The sequence below is a fragment of the Uloborus diversus genome, chromosome 1 (assembly GCF_026930045.1).
Source record: "Uloborus diversus isolate 005 chromosome 1, Udiv.v.3.1, whole genome shotgun sequence".
NCBI classification, from domain to species: domain Eukaryota; kingdom Metazoa; phylum Arthropoda; class Arachnida; order Araneae; family Uloboridae; genus Uloborus; species Uloborus diversus.
The window spans coordinates 214,690,535-214,710,688 of NC_072731.1; the positions used below are offsets into that span (position 1 = coordinate 214,690,535).

The 20,154-nt window shown below is 33.9% G+C and overlaps 1 protein-coding gene across 1 annotated transcript; it reads right to left on the reverse strand.

Annotated features, from left to right (window-relative positions):
- Positions 1-320: 320 nt before the first annotated feature.
- On the reverse strand, positions 321-12,594 carry LOC129224785 (U33-theraphotoxin-Cg1c-like). The gene is made up of 4 exons (XM_054859337.1): positions 12,490-12,594; positions 8,200-8,308; positions 2,395-2,489; positions 321-437 (listed from the first exon to the last, which is right to left on the reverse strand). The coding sequence occupies exons 1-4, from the start codon at positions 12,541-12,543 to the stop codon at positions 411-413; spliced, it is 285 nt and encodes a 94-aa protein (XP_054715312.1). The 5' UTR covers positions 12,544-12,594; the 3' UTR covers positions 321-410.
- Positions 12,595-20,154: the final 7,560 nt, after the last annotated feature.

Consider the following 20,154-nt stretch of genomic DNA (forward strand, 5'->3'; position numbering starts at 1 on the left):
AACTTGACAATTTATTTAGCTTTCCATTAAAAAAAAAAACAAACATCATACATTCATTCTTTATTTGATTTTCCGTGCGGTCGGAAAGTTAAAAAAAATTATTGTGCCCCTATACTCAAGTTAAGTTTGATATAAACTTAAAATCCGGAAAAAAAAAAAAAAAACTGATATTTTTTTTACGTTGAAGAGATTTTCTTCTAAGTTGATGTAACGGTGATTGATAGTTATTAAGTCGCAGTGTTTATTAAAAGAAAGTTTTATGTTATTCACATTGATTTCTTTTACTATTTGTTGTCCGTGTATTTGAGGGAAATTGAAACTTTTTCATGATTCAACAACATTTATTTCTCCATGTTCTTGTATGCTACAATAGAAGTGTTCTTCTTGTTGAAGCGCACCAGGATCCATAACTATACTTTTACTTTTTTACACACTCCCTGTAAAATAAAAAATAAAAAGTTAGTGCATAACTCTATTTGCCAGAAGTACACCACCTTCGGCGTGACACTTCGGTACTTTGCGGAGTCATTAATGGTGACTGCAAATGTACAAATTTTTGTGTAACCTTCTTTACTAATAATAAAGCTGAATGTCTGTATATCTGGATCTCTGTCTGGATGTCTGTGACGCGTATAGCGCCTAGACCGTTCAGCCGATTTTCATAAAACTTGGTACAAAGTTAGTTTGTATAGCATGGGGGTGTGCACCTCGAAGCGATTTTTCGAAAATTCGATTTTGTTATTTTTCCCTTCCAATTTTAAGAAAATTTTACCGAGCAAATTATCACATCGTGGAGGAGTAAATTGCGAAATTATCATAACGTGGAACCGTAACATTGGCGAGCAAATGAACACAGCAAATTGGCGAGAAATTCGTCATCCATTATTTGTAAATATACAAGCGAACCAAATGACCTTTTAATTTTTCTGCTACGGGCAAAGCCGTGCGGGCACCACTAGTAAAACATAAAATCGGTGGGCAGCTGAGCTGCCTCCAGTACTCTGGAGTAACTTACTCATATAACTGATGTGAAGTTAAACATCGCTAGTGGAAGGTTACACCATGGCAATGTAACTATAGCGTAACGCATCACTCATTTCTGCGTAAGGTTACCCCAGAATTTTCTGTATGCTTGCAGAGAAATTGCTTCAAAGGTACACATTAGCAAAAATTTAGCTTTCACCTGACTTTCTTGAGCGGATACTCATTTTAAATTTTAAATAGACTTATACTTCAAGTTAACTATCCAATTATTTAAATAATGTAGATACATTAAATGATCAAGTAATAATTTATTTCTGTACGTTTTAAATTAAAAGTGCGAAAATAATTTAGTAGGTAACAATACACTTGAAACTTCGTTATAACAGTATTTAAAAAATCCTATTTTTACAGATCTTGCTTTCACTTATTTGCTTATTCAATATTTATCATGTTCAGGCTTTTTCACCTCCAATATACACCATTTTTTTCCTTAAAGTTTCAAACAAGACATTGTAATTGCACTTAGAGAGGAAATAACCTGTGTCCGAACCCACAACGCGAATATCACAGACGAGACAGGGCGCAAAGCAAGAGCGTTTTGACGCTCCGCCACCAAAGCCGGTCTTCCTTTCGCTAAAAGAGTTTACCTACCTGCTCTACGCCGATTCTGATCTTCCACGCATGCGCTTTGAATTCTTCTGAAATCAGAGTGCAAGGTCCCTCCAACAACTTGAGTTTTTAAAACAATGATACTACACATTTCGGAATTCGTGTAACGTTGCAGCGATCAATACTGGTAAGCTTACACATTTTTTTTACAGTGTGGGGTACGTTAAATATGTCGTGGTCACAAAGTCCTCCAGTTGAAACAATAACGAGGTGGCAGTATAGTATTAAAATCATTTAATATTTTACAACAGTCTCCGAAGAATGTTTCATGAGGAACCATAACATCCATTCATAAATTTGAAAGAGTGCAGCAACCATTGACGTAGCCAGAAGGAGAGGGGGCAAGGAGGGGCAGTTGCCCCTCCCTAGAGGAAAACCTTCGACTTTCACGCCCATTCCAAATTTTACCAAAGTTATTTAAAATTTCAATTTTAGGATTTTAATTTCGAAAAATTTCTGAGAGAGAACCACGTAACCGCTTTTTCTGCCCTCTTCTGACAGAAAATAGCACAGAATGTCTTTTTTACGGGGAAAGGAGGAGTATAAATCCAAGCAATTCAATTTCCGAGGCCCGTACTGGGAGGGGGAGGGGGAATAAAAACATTGTCTTGTTGCCCCCTCCCCTCCCTAACGGGAATCCTGGTTACGCCCATGGCAGCAACTATTAACTGAGAAAAGTGAAATTGAAAAAACATATGAAGAACTTTCAATAAATTATCTTTTAGAAATTAAAACCCTTACATCAGTGCCTTCTGCTACACATGTCAAGCCTTCCATGCACGGGCAATGATTAATGTGGACTGCAACATCAAGTGGATCTAAGCTGCATTTCTTACCTAAAAAGTACGAACAAAAGAGTGAAATTAAGATACTTTTTACACGTATTTGTATTATTGTCACAAAAAAATTATAATATTAGCGTTTTGAAGCATGTCCCCGTTTAACCCAAGGACCCCCCACCCCTCTATCCTCTTTGGTTTTACCTGCAAGACCTCTACTTTTGCAACTGTTAAGCCTAGATGCATTACTACTTATATTTGTCGAAATGATCAAAATAAGAGGCAGAGTTAAGACGGTATAAGTTTGAAGCAGGAAAAAAAAATATATTGAAAAAATATGAAATTTATCTTTTTATATGTTCCCCAGGTCCTTACAATTATATTTAGGAAACTAATCTCTATTGAAAAATATTATATATATATATATATATATATATATATATATATATATATATATATATATATATATATATATATATTGAGAAATATATATATAAACGCAAATGTTACGTCAAAGTGATGTGTTACTATTATGCCACGTAAAAGTGTACTGAAGAAGCTCGTACAATTTGAAAAAAAAAAAAAAACTGACTCTATGTCGGCGCATAATTTTACACTTACTTATTAACCACTCTATTTCCATTAAAAGATGTAATTGACCACGAGTGTAAAGTGATATAAATCACAAAACGCTGTGGTTCATATCTCAATAAATATTGGTCGTTCTAATATCTTTTTTTTTTTTTTTTTTGTGATCGAACTATTTTTTCATGCTCGCGATTTCCCTAAATGCATTTAGTGGACCAGGGTACTATCTAAAAATTAGATTTCGCATTTTTTCTCTAAATTTGTTTTTCTTCAAACTTTTCATATAAAGCTCTGAACCTTATTTTTACCATTTTTGCAATAAGAAGTATGCATCTTGGAAATTTGGAAAACTATTATGCGATTTAAATCAAATGAAGTTGTTATACGATAGGTATGTACAATACTTAACATACAATGTAGTATATAACGTTACAACATGTAGTAACATTTATTAACAAAAAATTAATGTTCTTAATTTTTATTTTACATATATAGTCATACACAGTTAAAACTGATTAGTAGATATAAAACATCCTTTTACCATAAGGAAATAACTTTTGAAAAATCCTGAACTTTAAGAGAGGGATTTGGACCATTGATAGTATAACTAGATACACAACTCCATAGCGTTAGGAACTGGCCGACATTGAAAGCGCGAACCTTGAAGTAAACGGACAAAAGCGTAGCTTACGAAAAAGTTGTTTGCGCGCATGCGCTTTTCGAATGCTTGCTCATGGAACCGGTTTCTCGTTGTATATCTAGTTAATATTACATCTATGGTTTGAACCCCTTTCATTCTCCACTGGTGTTTTAGTAAATATTAAGCAACATTTAAGCATTTATGGAAATTGCTTTGCTACTAGAAAGTCGCCAGTCAAGGTATGACGGGTGAAAAAATTGCTTCTGCTCTTCTACATTTTAACGAAGCAATTGACTGTTTGGGAATGTTTTGATGGTTGAAACTTTGACCCTAACTCCAGTGGATTAACCTTAAACTCCAGTAGATAGCGTTAATTGTTGACCACTTTTTCGTTTCTTTATTCCCCTGAAATGCCACAGTCTTATCAGTAAAACAGTTAAGTGACCGGATCCAGTTCAGCCTTGTCACAATAAAGTCTTTCCTTGCGTGTCGAACATTAACAAAAAAATATTATCAAATTATCATGCCGTGGCGCGAGTTTCATTGTTAATGAGGTCAGCATTACTCGATCATTCGCTATTATATATATATGAGGATAAGAGTGTCAAGCTTAATTTAAATTGAATGAAGAATAGGGTTGTTTCCTTCAGTCAAAAGTACTACTTTTAGTCGCTGAACTTAAAAAGAAAAACATAGAGCCTGAAAAAAACGTGTATTTTTCCAACAGTTATTTATTATTATTATTTTTTTTAATTAATGTCCGGTTTTGGAAATAAGACGTATTCTTTGTGATGTCACAAAGTGATGTACTTTGGCGCGTTACTCGCTAGCGCGCTGAATGTGTACGCATTAGAAAAAAAGGTTGCCATAAAACAGTAATATTAATTAATAGCAATCATAATGCGAATTCCGAATGAAAGTTTTTCTGAAGCAAACATGAAATTCCTTACTATCCATAGCGATAAATTATTTTTATCTTTATCTAACGCCAATAATTATCTTTATATCCAAAATATTGTGCTTTGCGCTAATGGCATCAGTGAATGGCATTTGTGACGACACTTGTGATGTCATGAGCAGAAACGTAAAAAATAAAATTGAATCTGCGCACCGATTAAAATAATATTTTTTAAATATTAAACTTTATGAAATAGTTTTAAAAATATTTAAATCCCATGTTCTTTAGCATGCTCTTTCAGAAAAAAAAAATACTTTTAAAATTTCAGAAACAACTCCATTTGCAATTATGAACATTTTATCTTGTATTTTTGGTGCTATTTTTACAACTATACAAAAGTGAAAAATAAAGTTTTCAGAAAACAGTCGATGTGCTGCTTCTGAAATGGATCGCTACAAAATGGGTTTATGAAAAATGAGTAACAAATCTTTAAATTTTGGGAATTTTCTCGTTTTTGGAGATGTAAAGTTTCTCTAACGCGAAAACTGGGATTAGTTTTACCGCCATGAATTCCGTAAAAGTTCTTTCTCTGCTAGCATAGTGTCAATGTAAAGAAAACAACTTGTCCTCGCTGCGGTATTTAAAAATATAAATGTCATTCAATGTTTCTGTTAATGAAGATAAAAATTCAAGCATCAGTTAATACTTTTTGCTTTAAATTTCTTAATTGATACTCTAAAATTACGTTTTGCGAATGAATTCAAATATGAAAAGATTGTATTTTATTACTTGCGGAAATATAATTCAAAAAATTAACTTTCAGAAATAACAGAAATATATTTAGGGGTGAAATTTTCAAAATCGGAAATCAATTTTCAAAAACGGAAAATTTCTCAAGACGGATTTTTTTCAAATAGAAAGATTAAAGATGTATTCTCCCCCCCCTTTTAGTTTTGAATGAAAGGATTAAATGTAACACTTTAAATAGAGTACTCGTAAAAAATAAAAACTCCTTTATTACGAAAAGTTCTCAAAAACAGAAGATATTAACAACAAACCGAAGAGTTGTGATGGTACTTTAAGATATAATATTAAAAGAAATTATTTCATTTTCATTATGAATAATTAATTTTTTAACATAAGATAATTAGTAGCAGTTCTCTCTTAAGTATGATTACAAAATACAAATTAAATAACACACAATTATTTCAACTTCCTAGATTTAACTCATTCACTGATTATTTTTAACTTTTTTTTTGTTCCGTCTGACTCCGTTTCCATTTTTTTAAGACGGAAATTCAACAAAAGACTGAAAACTTTCACCTAAAATATAGTTCATGTAATTTTTGCATTAGTATAGGCTCTAGGGGTGAAAAACAAAATATATTCATTTAGGATAACCTTGAACTAAGAAGTTAACTTTGCACTATTTCATACTTTTTATCACATTTGACTTCAAAAGAAAGAGTAGTAGGCCCATAGATGTAGTATTAACTAGATACACAACAAGAAACCAGTTATGTGGGCAACCGAGTTCTTCTAGTAGACAGGTAAGCGTCCGAAAACGGCATGCGCGAAAACAGCTTTTGCCGTAGCCCAAGGGCGGACCAAAATTTTTCAAGAAGGGGCCATTGTTTTTTTTACCTTACCTCTTACTACGTATCTGATTTACACCTACGGGAGGGGGGGATTCTTCCACATTACTTTTGGTTGGAACAACTAAAATATAGAGATTTAGCCAAGGCGTTCCCCGACCCTATTCCTTTCCTTTTCTGTTGATAGAAGGTTTCTAAAACTGTGTTTTAGAAATTCAATTTCGTAATGATGCTGGAGAAATAGTTCGAAACCTACTCCCTGACTAAAATTGCGCTTTTCGGCACTTCAGTTTCGAAAAATTACTGAAGTAAAGGTTACCTGACCTAAGACGTCTAAAATCGCATCTTTAGATTTAAATTTTGAAAAATGCTCGAAAAAAGGCCTTTTAAAATCACCAAAGGTCATCTAAAATTGCCGTTTTGAAACTTCAATTTCGAAACTATTCCGGGAGAGAGGTTCGAGCCCAAATCCTTTCCTTAGATCATATCAAAGATGGCTACATTTTCGTTCTAGGACCTCGATTCGGAAAAATTGCCGTTGCAAGGTCCCTCAAGGGAGGGGCGATCGTCCCTATCGCATCTTCCTTGTATCTGTCCTTGCCGTAGCCTAACAGGATGCAAAACGCGTTGCGTCATCGTAGGCTACGCTTTTGCTCGTTTACTTTAAGTTTCGCGCGTTTGATGGCGACCAGTGACTGTCGCTACGGAGTTTTGTAGCTAGTTATACTACATTTAGGGCCCCTATAGTAGAAGAGCCGACGCATCCACCATTTAGGAACAAACTTGATCCATCAGTGCTTCGCAGCGATAGCATTGCTGCTGATGTTTACATTTCTCTAGCATATGTTAAATTGAGTCAAATGGGTGCTTGTTCGGCTGTTAATTGTGCAAACAGCTCCAAGAAAGGATTTCAACTCTTCATATTTCCAGCAGATGCAGAAAGAAAAAAGAAATGGATAATTAATAGCCGACGAAGTGACTGGTAGCCTGGAAATGGAACTCGCTTGTGTGAAGTTAATATCGAGATATTTCTCATGGTTTTACTATTATTACGTTATAAATGCTCAGTAATCTTTGCTAACATGTTGCAGTTTTCTATGGAATGTCTTTTATTCTTCATTTCCCTGTTGTGCGACCAGGGCCTGATTATCCAAAAGACTCAGGAAGCTTGAGTTTCTCCCCAGAATTAACAGGGGGCCAAAAATGACTTAAACATTTCAGTTTCTATTTTTGAATGTATTTTCAACAATATTCAAACATTAGAACTCGCTAAATAAAAATTTTGGAATAATTTTAAAAAGTGAGGACACAGTTCATAAAATGCGGTAGCAAGATATTTTCATTCTTAGTATTCGCCCCAACATGCTACAATGTACTTTTATCACATTTGATAAATTTTATAAAGTGATAAATCTGAAACAACAACAAACCACCCTTACCTGCTGAGAATAGGAGTAGAAAAATATGTACAAAAGTTCAATATGTCTGGGATGGGGGGGGGGGGATAAACTTTAATTGGAAGTCTGCTTGGCCATTTTTGTAAAAATTAAATACAGCATTAGCAAGTTTTGTTTCAATGTGCGTCGAATTTTTAGAAAATATATACTGAAAACAAAAGGTGGGGGAGCCTGAAATGAGACTTAGCTTCCCCTAACTTCATAGGTTAATCGGGCCCTGTGTCAACGCCCCCTGTGCGATAAGTACGCTTGCTCCCGCTTGCTCCAACATGGCGGATGCATGGGCCTCTCCAGTTATAGGGGTTCTAACTACGTCTATAGGTAGGCCAATGCAGCACTGCTAGCAAGGTTATAATGCTTTTGACGCACTCCATTTATACAATTTCACTGCTGCGAATTTGAAAAATATTAAGCTGTTTATGTTTACACGCTAATATTCCTGTGACAAACATCTTCTTAAATAAATATTTCCAAAAAGATTACAGTTATATAAGAAAGCAAATTAATATTGACCATCAAATGATTTTGATATTTCCTTTCTCCTGCGCTTTTCTGTGATAATTGTCTTTCTTGGAAATGGAATGCTTACCCACTTTTGCTTTCATTTGGCAAGTAGTTTTACCATTCTTGTTGACACAACACATCGTTTTCTTTTTGCAGGGATTATTTGTCGCGGAGCACATTTTGCCTGCCATCACCTGTAAGTAAAGACGCATTAGGCTACAAAACACAGAAGTGCAGAAGTGTATAACAGAGCGGAATAGTGTATTTGGTCGAATGCGGGATTTTATTTCATTTATTTGTTTTAATTTTTTGAAGTTATTTTTCATTTATTTATTTGCTTGTTATTTATTTATTTATCTATCTATTTCTTTCGTTATTTATTATCTTAATATTAAATACAAGAAATTTAATGCAACTACTTTTAATTTGAACGTACGCTATTAAGACAGTTTAAATGAGTCAAAACATTTCTTTTTCTCTTTTAGATACTACCAGTGAAGGCATGTGGGACACAGTGAAATACAGGGGTTAAGTGAAATGGTATTTTTTTTACTCTGTTCGAGATGCCACCTGTCTGAATATATTATAACTATGTTATTTCTTTCTCCCTGATGCTTGCAGTTTATTCTACAACAGAGCTTCGAATTAAATTGCCAGAAGACAACGCCATGCGCTTAAGAGAAACTCGAATATAATTACATGGATCATGGCTCATTTGTACGGTGATGATATGAAGGAAAAATAAGCTTAAAGGGAGGGGGAGAGGTCTCAAATACTAAATTGATTTTGTAGCAAGACCGTGTCTTGATAAGGTTTATTAAAAAAAATAAAAAATGGAGGTAAATACATTAAACCCTCATTAAACTAGACCTTATTAAATTAACCCATTTAGATGTACATAGTGCATAAAAAAGGGAATTAGCGCAATAACAGTCCTTTGCAAGCAGTATTTTGCATTTTCGTGATTTTCTCTTATGCAGCTTTTGAAAAACTAAATTAGTAGCAGGGTTTTATGCAGGGGGAGGGGGGGGGGGATAAAAAGGCACATTTACTTACGAATGCAACACACGCAATAATAATTTACGTTTAAATTATGTACCTCAGAGCCGGACTGACGTAAATCCAAAAAAAAAAAAGCAAATTTCCGTTTATTAGTGTATTTAATTTGATGCCAACTCCATATCGAGCCACGTGTGAACGTAATTCGTGAAAAAAAAAAAAAATCTTTTTCACTTTTTTTACCAGGGTTAAAAGAGCGCACGTCCCCTCCTTTGCATGCGCGTCGGGAAAAAAATTTCCCTCTTTCCTGAACAAGTAACACTTTACTTTGAAAAACAAAATACTAATAAAATCGATATTTATTTATTTTTTTTAACATTGTGGTGAGATTACTTTGCTTATTTTTAAACAGACGTCTAGAATTTTTTTTGGAAAATTAATATTATCTAAATGATTATTATGGATATTATCTGTAATGATTGAAAAGTTTCCTGTGATTACAATGACAAAAAAAAAAAGAAAATCATAGGTTTTGGATTCGTTTTCGTAGCGTCGTAATTCAAGGCATTAGTTCGTAGAAACTACGATTGTTTCGTAGCAATTGGCAACTCTGCCTATATTAATCTGGATTAATGAGGTTCTTCTCTAAAGGGACAGACGTAATTTCATTAATAACTTGCTGCGTCACCCGCCTTTGCTCGGCCTATCTCTAAAATAAAAGTTATGTCAAGTAACGCATGTTCAACAATCAGGCTTCAATTACAGAAAAAAATACTGTAAAATTTCCTGAATAGCTTCTGCTAGCAGCACAGAAAAAAAAAGAAGAAGAAGAAGAAGAAGATGATGATGAATAGCGGAATAATAATCAAAAAAGGAAATATTTACCTCAAAACAAAAACAAAATTTTATTTAGTCACAGTCGAGAAAAAAAAAAAAAGTGGCATGCTTCTGAATGACTCTATTCACGCTAATTAAAAAAAAAAAAAGAGATCGCAACGATAATTTTCCGATATGAACACGCTTTTTTTTAATTCAAAAGAAGGAAAACAATTTCAGGGGTATTTTTTGCGGGCTTTCGAACGGGACCTGAATGAAGAAAATCGGGAAAATTATTTCGGGTAGAAAGAGCCGTTTAATGTCATTTTCGGGTCCTAAAATTAAAAGTCGAACGGTTGGGTTCTTTTTTGGCGTTTGACCCCCCCCCCCCTCCCTCTACGTTTCTTCTCGGTGCCCAAGTACCACCCTTCCAAATTTGGTCGCGATCCAACGTAAACTGTGGATTTGTATAGGGAACATACACACAACCCATATATTACTTTTTTTTATTTATTGATGAGGTGTTTATGTACTTTGGCTCAATTTATAGGTCACTTTGTTTAATCCGAACTTTAATTAATTCGGATGATCTGGGTACCTATATTAGACTGGATTAATGAGGTTCTACTGTAAAGGGACATACGTGATTTTATGAATATCGTTACCATGTTTTCCTGTATAATGCTTCATTGATTTAATTTTGTTAGGAAAACGTCTGACTATTTTTACATTTCATCGAGCTATATATAATTTTTAAACAGCTCATTTATATTCTGATCAAAATATGTAAAAAATGAATAACTAAAAAAAGTACGTACATTAAATCAGGTTTTTGAATAATTGAATATTATAATGAAAATATGTCAACAGCTTATGACCATTTAAAAAGTTATCCTTTAGAGTTTTGCCCGAAAACAAACTGTAAGAGGACAACACATTTTTCGCTTTGAAAAAGAGTTCCTTATAAGCTCGAGACATGTAGGTTAGTATAAATTAACAACCTGAATCGAATCAATTTAAAACGAGCTAATGTGTGCATCACATGATTTTCTTTTACTCCAATTTAATGTAATTTTCTCATTATTGGCAGCTTTAATGTGATTCAATAGTTTACTCTCTAAATATCACCAACAGTGGCCAAATTGAAACCAGATTTTAAAAAAAAAATTAATAAATAAATAAAATTATAAAAAAAAAATTTAATTTTGGCATTTTGAATTCAAATTATGTTTTTCGCAATCTTGAGTGTGTATATGTAGGCGTGTGTGTGTGTGTGGGTGTGTGTGTGTGTGGAATCGTGTGTGTTAGTGTCTGTGTGAGGCATGGGTGTGTGGGTATATGTATATGTAGGCGTGTGTGTTTGTGTGGGTATGTGTGTATGTAGGTGTGTGTAGGAGTGTGTGGGTGTGTGTGTGTAGGTGTATGTCTGCATGCGTGTGTGTGTAGGATATGGACGCAACCTGGAGACGGTTTTCACTAGAGGAACAGCATCGGGAGGAGCCGGTCGACGGTGGTGCTGCAGAGGAAGTCGGGGGGAGGGGGGAATAAAATCAGCGTGACGCCAAGGACAGTCATGTGAGAACAATAAGCAATATGATTGCTCAAAAAATCGCCAAATTTGTTGCCAAGTTGACGACAAAACTTGGAGATTAAAACTATGGCGATATATCGCCAAGTGTCCGCCAAATTATAACACCACTTGAGTTTACATCGAAATTAACATTGATTTCCGCCAAAAAAGGGGCAAAAGACCCCCTTTGGAGCATCCGAATGCAACCAAAAAGGGAGGTGCACAACTAGACCCCGCTAGGAGTCTACGTACCAAATTTCAACTTTCTAGGACATTCCGTTCTTGAGTTATGCGACATACATACGCACATACGCACATTCATACGTAGATACAAACGTCACGAGAAAACTCGTTGTAATTAACTCGGGGATCGTCAAAATGGTTATTTCGCGTGTTTATACGTTCTTAGGCACTTATCCACGTGTGGTCGAGTCGAAAAAGAAACTCAACATTCATTCGGGGTGAGCAAAATGGAAATTAAGGTCGATTTTTAAGTGTAAAGTTTTTCACGAATACAATACTTCCTTTTTTATAAAAGGAAGTAAAGATTGACTAAAGAAATAAAAACTAAAAATTGAAACAATTTTAAAGTTTCAATTAATGATCATTTATTAAATTTAACTTCTGGAAATACAGGAAAAGTTCTGTAAACATTCGCAGCATGGTTATAGTTTAAGGAATCAAAGGTATCTGGAACACCTTCCAGAAAGCAGTTATCATGCTGGTTGGTTATTTTTCGGTTATTTTCATTGATTTTTATCTACAGTTTGGATGTAGTAAAATTTCGCAACTCAATGGAAAAATCATATTTCTGAATTAATATCTGTTAATCCGGACATTTTGAAAGTCTGGAATCTATCTGGTTGGGGTTGACTTGAAATCTGAACGTCTAATAACATTACATAGGTATGGATTTCAATCGTGTTGTTCTTTACAAAAAACTTTCTTTTTCAATCAAATTATATTATTAAAAATAATAATAAATATTACCTCTGTTTCGAGTGACAACATCAGAAGCACCACGAATATTCCGGCCAACAGCATCTTTTCAATTTTTTCAATGTTTGGCTTTTAGAAAACGATGAATTGCATTCCGAAAGCAGACTAGAAGAATCTTTATATAGGTACATGTGCGTCGTAAAACGATAAGTCCGACAATAAACTGAGAATTTTTTGTCTTCTTCAAAACTTTCAAAAGAAATGAATTGTTACTAGAGCCATTATCGAACAAAAGTTGTGCAAAAAAGCCTTCCATTGATCCCGATATTTAGAACAATGCGGCAGCCTATGATCTATGACGTCAGCAGTTATTTACTAGAAAGGCTACTCAAAGATTTTGGTTGTTAGAGATTTTATGTCTCTTTCTTGAAGAAGTAAATGTGAATTAATTTTTTGAACCTGTCAAAAATAATTTCTGTGGTTGGTAACTTTTTAGAGTAAATCTTTTTAAATAATGGCTTACTATTTGTGCAATAAATAAATTCAACTATTCGAGTAATTTTTTGTTGACAGTCATAAATCACATAAAATGTTTAGCTTAGAAAATTTGATGCTGAATTTACTGGTGGGCAAGTTTATTTTAGTTGAATTTTGAAATTTCGAAGACAATCAATTCGCCTTTGAGGCATAAAAATCAATTTTTATTAATTTAACATTGTTTGTCTGTTAGATCGTCGTTAGAACTGTTGAAAAGTTTGAAAATAATTTTTGCTTTGTTGTAGACGTTCAATGCAGCAATTCCTAAATTTATAGACGCGAAGTTAAGTGTTTTTCCATATTTCGAAAGTGAACCGTAGTTGCTCCATATTTGATCATTCGATATGACGATTACTGATTTAACGACAGAGCCCATTATAACTACATTTTCAGAAAATTTCTGTTGGGGTTCGAATCACTTCTTGACTCTTCGTAGGGCCCAACCAAACTGAAGTGATGAACAAGTCCTGGTAATTGTTAATGCCTCACTCATAAGAAAATTCTTAAATTTTTGTAGTGGTTTCTGTGAATTAGAATCAAACGTTTTTATCTTTTTATCTGTATATTGTACACTAATTCCATTAAAATGTACCCTAAACATATTGCTTTGTGAGGTGTGATAACAAAAAAGACGAAGAAGAAAAAAAAACATCCTATTTTGCAGCCCCTAAAATTATGGTGCCCAGGTTCATGAACCCACGAGACCTTGCTTTAAACAAACCCTGACCCTGACTTTTTGTAATAGATTTCTCTATTTAAGGATACAGTAAATGAGTTGGGTAATTGACTAGTTATGGGCCCCTAAACAGTAATGGGCAGGTTTGTCATTGTCAATATCAAGTTTGTAATCCATTTTTCAGAAACACCATGAGTGAATTCTCAAAATAGCAGCTTTCAGGAACACCCACACCATATTTTTTCCAAACATAAATTTTATCTATGTTGGGAAAAAATGCAATTTTCATTGCATTTAAGTTTTTGAAGGGATTCTTTCTTAAGGATCTAACATTGCTGTTACGCATCATATCAGTCTTATTGGAACGTACTCATTATTTAGCTTCCCCCCCCCCTCTGTCTAATAGGATATATAGGTAATTTATTTTTTATTTTATCGTATTTATTAATTTATTTCTTATATCACTACTTGTTAATTTCAGTGTTGCTGGAATTGGTAAGTTAAAATTTCGATTATATTCTAAGAAAAACAAGTATTTTAATCTAGTTGAATACTATTTTGTGTATTTCCTGAAAATAACTGAATTTAGCGAGCAAGATCATTACTAGTATGCAGATAGCTAAGCGAATGTGACCATAACTGGTCAAATCAGTGTACCTCCAATTTATTTTAAAAATGTATATACAGGGTGTTCCGTTTCAATATGCAAGACTTTCGCAACCTTTAGTCCTAGATGTATACGAGGGGGGACCCAAAAGAAACCGGACTAATGGTGCGATGCCAATCCTAGATGTAGTAGTGTTCTCCAGCTAGACGGCTCAAGTAGAGACCTTCACAAACCAGCTGTGCAAGTTGCGTCAGATTTAGTTGATAACGTCTGATCGTAGTGTTGGTTTTCTCAGGTGTTGTTGCTATATCCGCCTGCGAACTCATTATGGCAGACTTAAAAGAACAAACTGTAAGCTTGAAATCTTGCTTCCTGCTTGAAAATTCGGCAAGGAATACCTTACCAAATGCTTCAACAAGCTTTCAAGAACGATGCTATGAGCCGTTCACAAATTTTCGAGTGGTCTGGGCGCTTTAAACGTGGTAGCACGAATGTTGAAGATCATGCTCGCTCTGAGCGCCTAGAAATGTCAACGTCTAGAAATGATGAAAACGTTGAAAAAATCCGCCAAAAAATCAACGAGAGTCGTCATCTTACGATTGACGAAACTTTAGAAGAAACAAGACTGAGTAGGAGCTCGCGCGAGCGATCGGAAGAATGGTTCCTTCGTCATGAAAACGCTCCCGTACACACAGCCTTCATTATTAACCGCTATTTGGCCTCTTAGGGGTGGCTAGTCGTTCCTCGACCCCCGTATTCACCAGACCTAGCCCCTTGTGATCTTTTTCTGTTCGCGAGGATGAAAAAAAAAATCTGAAAGTGAAGCGTTTTGATGATGTAGAGGCTGTAAAAACTGCTTCGCAACGAGCACTGGAATGGTCAAAGTTAAAGAGTTCCAGGAGAGCTTCTAACAGAGGAAAAAAAGAATTAACAAGTGTAGTGCATCTAATGGTGAACACTTTGAAGGAGATCAAAGAAATTTTGTAAATAAACTAATGTATAAATATTTTAGAACAAAAATCCGGTTATTTTTGGGTCCCCCCTCGTACTTCCAATTGCCAATATGTTCAAAATCAGATGCAGAGTTAAGATATTGAAAGTTTGAAGTGAAAATAAAAATAAGTCAAAAAATACAAAATTTAACATTTTTCTCGGGCCCCAGGTCTCCTAACTTATATTTATGAAAAGAATCTCCATTGAAAAACAATTCCAACACAAAAAGTTTTTAAGGAAGTACGATCAATATTCACCGAGGCATGAAACGCAGCGCTATGTGACTTACACCACTTTTCACTCGCCGTCAATAACACTTTTTGGGGGAAAATATAGCGGTTAACAAGTGTTTTTAAAATTATGTGTGTGCATAGAGTGTGGTTTTTCAAATTTTTCGAGGTTTTGTAGTGTGTTTTTGCGTATCATGGCATAACATTTGTATTTATTTTTGGCTAGCCATAAAAAATATAAGTACTTTGTTTTTCTTACTTTGACGACCTGTCATTCTTCTGAAAGGGCGATAAGTTTCTTCTGTATGGTTCCTTAAAACTTTGAACTGAAATATATCTTAGAGTTTGGGTCTCATAAGTGTTAAGTTTTTTGTGTCAGGAATAAGAATCAGTGGAGCTTATTTCTCTAAATATCAGTTAGGGGACCTAGGGCCCGTATAAAAAGATAAATTTTGTATTTTTTGCCTCATTTTTATTTTTGCTTCAAACTTTCAATATCTTAACTCTACATCTGATTTTGAACATTTTTGCAATTTGAAGTATACATCTAGGACTAACAGTTGCGAAAATAAAGGTCTTGCAGGTTAAAACGGAACACCCCATATATAAATCATAGTGGAAAATTAATAAAAATTTCAAAGCTATAAAAGTGCCGTTTCTAAGATCTAATACCAAAAGAATGAGTTTTTTTTCCATCAATTAGAACAGCAACATTGCAGTTCAACAGCAACTCAAACTTAAAAAAAAAGAAAGAAAGAAAAAAATACTTTAACTATGCCCAAAACTAGTCATATACCATATTGTATTGGTATTCATGGATTTCTATGGAATCCAGGTGTTTTTAACTAAACGTTTTGGATATCTCATTTACACAGTACAGTTTAGGTCTGTTTTTATGGCATTTCATTATAACTTTCCCCCTTTTTAATAATTCTGCGTTTTATTTACCCAAAGAATCAGTGTGAGAAACGGAAACATTCTCTGACTCGTCTCTTTTTTTTCCTCCTACCAGATCAGGCACCTTATGTATACTAGAAATAATTTCTTAATCTGCATACTATAACTCATTGATTTTGTAATCGTAAAACAACCGCTAAGTTACACTGGGTTCAGAGTCATAAAAAAAAAAAAACTTTTTGTGTTAATCTTAAAATAAATGAATGAAAGGGGAGATTTCGATTATTGGGAAATTGGCGTGGTCGTCACATTCTTGGGGTGAATAATTTCATTTCGGATAACACGTTTCATATTGTGATAATCCTATGGAAATATATATTTATCTATTCTTTGTTTACGTATGCAGAGGTAAAACAGTTATTGCGCTGGCACTGGTGCCAGAAAATTGATGCCAATGGATAAAGATCGCCAATTTCCCAATTATTGAAATCTTCCTGAATGAAATGATACCGCAAAACTCGTTTATACGTGAAATTTCTGTATAAAAAAACTTCTTATAAGAAGTCGAGTATTTTTGATTAAGTTACCTTGATCTTTGCCAATAGAGGTATAAAATTTCAAACAGTCAAATAAACCAACCCTATCTGCTGTATTAAAAATTGTCCATTCGAAAACACTAGACGTCTCAATAATAGTACAATTTTGAAAATTTTGAAAAATTTTTGAAAAGATGGTCTTTGTGATTTTTTTATGGTTATGGGTTGATGTCACACTTTTTTTCGACCTATTTGACCCCCTTCCCCCTTTGTCTCAAACTTTCACGCTTAACCATACCTCTGCTCTCTTTGGCAGATGTCACGCTGTTTTTCATAAACATTTTATTTAAAAAACGCGCGATGTCACATTCTCCCCACTGTATTTCTTGTCATTTCTATCCCCCCCACCCTGTCACAAACTGTTAATTTCATGAACCCCACTTTAAAGCATGACTTCATTCTTGGATATCAATTTGCTTTGTAACAACCATATGCAAATTGATATTTTCTTACTATTTGTTTTTTGTTTACGTATGCAAAGGAAAAATAATTATCGTGCTTGCATTGCTTCCAAAAATTTGACGCCAATTGATAAAGCTTGCCAATTTCCCAGAAAAATCGAAATCTTACTGAATGAAATGATACCGCAAAACTCAGTTAATACGTAAAACCTCTGTATAAACAAATTTCATTTCTTAACACTCAAGCGAGAAATGGCAACACCGTAATATTATCCAGCAATTTCTTCATGCTATGTCGCGTAAAAAAGCAAATGAAATAAGTTTTAGCTTTCTTATAATTGTTTCTAGCTTTTTTTCTAGTCAATTAAACAGGTTTGCGTTTTCGATTCGTAAAATGGAGTTAAACGTCTTAAAAAGTATTTTTTTACGAGCTTTCCAAACGTACCAAGCTTTAAGCACTAAAATGCATTTTCCGAGTAGAAAGAGCGGTTTAAAAACCAATTAAAACTTTATGTTTCACGCTTCCAACAATGAGTTTCAACAGTAAAATAGAGTCAAACTTAAAAATTACGAGTTTTCCTAACCAAAAAACGCTTATAACTTTTTTTTTCTAGTGGATTTAGGTTATTGGACTTTGTGCCAGACAAGAGCTCTGAAAAGTATACAGAACAATGGCAAAAAAAAAATTAAAGAAAAAAAGCGTTAAAACATATTAGAAAAAAAAATAACTGAGTCGAATCAACTTTTTTTTTTTTTTTGGCGCGCCGGGAGGGGGAGGGGGTTCGCGAAGTTTGTGATTTTTTCAGAGGGGGTTCGCGGAGGTCTAAAGTTTGGGAACCTCTGAGATGCAGGATTGCATCACAAGCAACTTGCATGCTGTGAAATGTAAATAAGTTAAGGAAATTGCAATATTTAAATGGTTATAATTGAATTAACACACACTGTTAAAAGAATTTCCTGAAAATAACGGATAAAGTACCGGCAGCAAAGTTGCGTAAATATTACGTTTCCGTTCAATTATTTTCCGTGGTTTAACAGAAGTTCCATTTCTCATTTCTCCGTTTAGTTCTGTTCTTCCATTAATAAATTTTCCGTGATTTAACGAACATTCCATTTCTCTTCTTTCCGTTGATCTATTTTTCCGTTTTTAAATTTTCCGTTCATCTATTTTTTCGTTTTTAAATTTTCTGTATCTTTACAGAACTTTCGGTTCTTGATTTTTCGTTGCGCTATTTTTTCGTTTCTCATTTTCACGTATTTTACTGAAATTTTATTCTCGTTTTTTTATCCTATCTTTAAAATGATATATAATAGAAAAATAGATAACCATTCAAAAACTATATATTTTTTTTTTGTATTTATTACTGAAATATATTTTAAGTGAAAATTTTGCTTGATAACTTACCTGTCATACAGCTCTTTTTCAAGCATCAATCACGAAACTCAGATGAATCAAATTAATCAAATAGTGCCAGCAGAAAAATTGATGGATTTGAACATGACACCAATTATCCCTGCTGATACTGTTCGATATCCCCTTCTTCGTACATTGTCTGGGGTGGCATGGAAAAGCATATATGAAAAATAGAATATTTTTATTTGCAGAATGAGTCAGATAAAATACCATTAAAAACCGGTTGACTTTATCATGGAATAATTTACCTGATTGGAGAGTATACCAATTTACTGTGTTTAAAAGAAGAATCATTGACATACACGAGAAGAATTTTTGGCTCAGATGCTGTATGCCCCCCCCCCTCCGGTGATTTCCGCATTTTTCACTCATTGGAATAGCAACATAGGTTTGTAATGCATAATCATTATACTTAGGCTAAACATATCAATCAGTTTGTTTTACCCGAAACGTTTTTACAAGAAACTTGCAATAATTTCAAATAAGTTGTTGGATGAGATCCTAATAAAATAAATTAAGTAATTTATATTTATTATTATGAATGAAATCCCGAAAGGAGTAATGAATGTTTCCAGATTTCTAAGTAGTCAAGAAAACTTATTCTTGTCAAAATTTTAATCGTATTTTCAAAGATTAACAATCTGCTATGCCTTTTCGCAAAAAATATAACAGCAAGAAATACTTTTATTTAGAGATTTGAAATGTTTACTTTCAATCCGTCAAAAAAAAAAAAAAAAAACTGAGTGATTTTTTTTTTTTTTTTTTTGTCTTGCTCGCACACCACGGTAATCTCCGGTTGATACGAAATGTTGGCATTTAACGTTTTAATGACTTTCAAGAATTCAATGCGTTAGAGAAAAAACAATTACTTTATAATAGTTCTATAAATTCTAAATCAGCTACTATCGGAATTCTATCAAATGCATATTAACAAGAAAAATACATTTGTATATTAACATGTACAAAGATAAAGTAAGACAAAACAACGTTAGATGAAGCACAAATTTGCAAATAACTGCAGACACGTGTTTCGGCGTTACAGGGAATGCAGTTATTTGGGTCATTTTCCCTAAACAGCGCAATTTGGACAGGGCAAGGAATGGCATTCACTGTGCCAGGGGAATGACACTTAGAGGAAATAATGCGTTTTACTGACGATATTATAATTTATGTGGGAAAAGGAAACACTACTTTTATGAAATTGAAAAAGATCCAATGTCGTGGTGTCCAAAAAGTGGTTATTGTGGTTATTTGTTTCCCTTACATTTTACAGGGGAAGGACGACAGGGGAATGACAAAAATTAAAGTTAACTTATATATTGTCATAACTGCAAACAACAAATATCAATGTCACTTAAAGTAAGG